The 2,602-nt window shown below is 46.0% G+C and overlaps 2 protein-coding genes across 2 annotated transcripts in view; both read right to left on the bottom strand.

Moving 5' to 3' along the window:
* galcb (galactosylceramidase b) overlaps positions 1-2,602 on the bottom strand; it is a 379,778-nt gene that overhangs the window by 268,705 nt on the left and 108,471 nt on the right. The window lies entirely within an intron of this gene.
* Positions 337-2,602, bottom strand: part of syt16 (synaptotagmin XVI) — a 35,593-nt gene continuing 33,327 nt past the window's right edge. The window contains exon 7 of the mRNA XM_034859134.1: positions 337-2,602. Coding sequence (XP_034715025.1) covers positions 2,275-2,602 — 328 coding nt within the window. The 3' untranslated portion in view covers positions 337-2,274.

Raw genomic sequence — 2,602 nt, 5'->3', positions numbered from 1 at the left:
ATATATATATATATATACACACACACACACACACACACACACACACACACACACACACACACACACACACATACATATATATACATACACATATATATATGTTATGTTGCATTCACATCCATTGTGTTGGATGGAAGCGCAAAACCCCTGAAAACTCTGGAAGGCCTAATGCCTGTGTGGGTGTGGGGGGACACGGTTTCTTTGTGCTTTGGGTAAACCCCCCCTTTAATTCCGATGAAGGATTTGAATATGAGCATCCATTCATTAGTTATGCTTCACTTTCCAAAATGAATTCCAGACTGTCATCTCCTTAATCCCATACAATCTGGTTTTTGGGACTAATTATTTGCTTCCTCCAATCAAACTGAGCTGCACTTCATCATTTCTAAAGAGAGCTTTGTTGTCACCTGCGTGAAGAAAAACACATCTCCTGCTCTCAGTGTGTGACCCCCCCCCCTTCCCCAGAGGGGTTTGGAGCTACAGTATCTGTCTACACAAACAAATGTAATCCCCCCTTTTCCGGGCTGAACTGCTGCCTTATGAATCAACGATGCTCAGCGGCATTAGCGTCATCACACCGTACACCATTCTACAGCTGGTACTACCAATTACCACCGAGCGAGTGTGTTTGGGGCCGGAAAAACAACCTCTTCCAGGGTAATTCACTGCATGTTATTAACAGCTGCAGCGAGATATTTAAAGCCTCTTTTTCAGCTCAGCGTTGATGGGTGTTGAAATGAGCTTTGCCCTGTGATGAGATGGAGACCAGGCCAAATAACATCAATCAGGGAAGAGATGCTCTCACCCCGACGGGGTAAAGAGACTCCAGCTGCTGCTACTTCCTGCCTGTAGTAGCACACTGGTCGGAAGAATATGAATGAGACGCCTTCCTCCTCCACTTGAATCCTTAAACATCTTCACTTCTACTCTGTTTGTTTCCTTCTCAGGGTTTCATGGCCAAGTAATCCTCCAGTGGTGACACCAATGCTAGTGAGGTTTTCATCCAACTGAAGCTCAAATCTGAACCACATTTCAGAGATATAAAAAAATCAGCAAAGGAAAATGCAAATGTATGCACATCTCAATCCAATACTGAGAATATATGCAGTTGGCGCATTGAGTTTAACAGTATATGGGTGTAGGCCTAATCCTCCAGCAGGTGCCATTAAAACCATAGCGAAAGAAGAGTGAAACACAATGAAATGATGGCATTAAAAGAGCTCCAGTCAAGCTCTAATGGATGAAAAACCTCACCGCTGCAGTTTCTAGGAGATTGGATTAGATGTGTTTTGTTATACAGCGTGTAGACTCTATTAGATTAAAACTAATAGGAAACCAGACTCATGAGACGCTAGTCCCATTCTCTGATGTCCATAAAAGGTCCACAAATGACCACACACTCCAGTCAGATGAGTGCTGTGTGATAAATAACTTGTGCTTGAAGAAACAGATGGCGGACACGTGTGAGGACTGGGATACGTTACCACTCACATGTTACTTACTTACTGGACTGGTTGGTTTGATACCATCATCATCATCATCATCATCATCATCATCATTTAGTTTCCAGCACTGTCAGTTTGTTTGTTTCTGAGAGGACGGGACGATAACGTTTTCAATATTACATCTTCAGGACGTTGCATCTTCCTGGTTCCTGTCTGCAACGTCTCGCTGTGCAGTTTCCTTTGCGTCTTCATTCAATTGCCAGCCAGTAAAAGCAAGATTTAGAAATAACAAGTCACACCAACACACACACACACACCTCTAATCTGTGTGTGCTTTCTAACACAGCATTTCACTTGTAAAACTAAACTGCAGCGGCCTCGACTAATAACTGAGCTGCTTTAAGCTACAACTGGAAGGACAAATTCTCAGCTCCTCTTGGAGGCCGATGGATCTTCTACGTGTTTTTTTTTTTATTGAAAAGTGAATTTCCGCAGGAAAACCTTCACTTTTTAAAAGGTTTGACATGCCGAAGAAACTGTAGTAGTAACGGTCTTGGATCTCAACTAACCTTGTGGAAGGCTTTCTTCTTTCTCTATTCACCAACAGAAATATATATGTGTAAACTTGTGCTAGGCTCTGAAAGCAGAAGCAGTTGTTCCTCGTGTTGACGTTAAATACGCAGCCAGGTTGGATGTTACGGTGGTGGCGAGTGTGCTCTGACAAAAGCTAAGTCCTTCGATCCATCGCCCTCCAAAGCCCCACGCGTCATTCTGTCAGCGGATCAAATCAATCCCTCTCAAGAAACGTAAACTCCCTTCCCTCTCGTCCTTACGCCTCCAGCAGGACGTGCCAGCGGCAGACCTGCTGTCCTCGACTCTCCTTCATGTCCTGCCAGTGGAGCTGCTCCTCCTCGCCGCTGCTGTTCTGGCCCAGAGCCACCCAGCCCACCATCTCCTTGCGCTTCATGCTGCGGCGGTTGTAGACGGAGACCAGCAGCGTGACGTCTGACAGCTGGAACAGCGCCACCTGGAAGACGAAGCTCTCCTTGTAGACGGGGTTGGGCTGGCCGCGACGCACCGACGTCTTACAGCGAGAGATCTCCTGCCCCACCGAGTTCAGCAGAGTCAGACGCCCGTAGGTGTCTGGGCCAGAGGGG

Source organism: Etheostoma cragini, chromosome 20 (assembly GCF_013103735.1).
Source record: "Etheostoma cragini isolate CJK2018 chromosome 20, CSU_Ecrag_1.0, whole genome shotgun sequence".
Taxonomy (NCBI): domain Eukaryota; kingdom Metazoa; phylum Chordata; class Actinopteri; order Perciformes; family Percidae; genus Etheostoma; species Etheostoma cragini.
The sequence above is the reverse complement of the archived record's forward strand: the minus strand, read 5'-3'. Positions and strand labels throughout refer to the sequence as shown.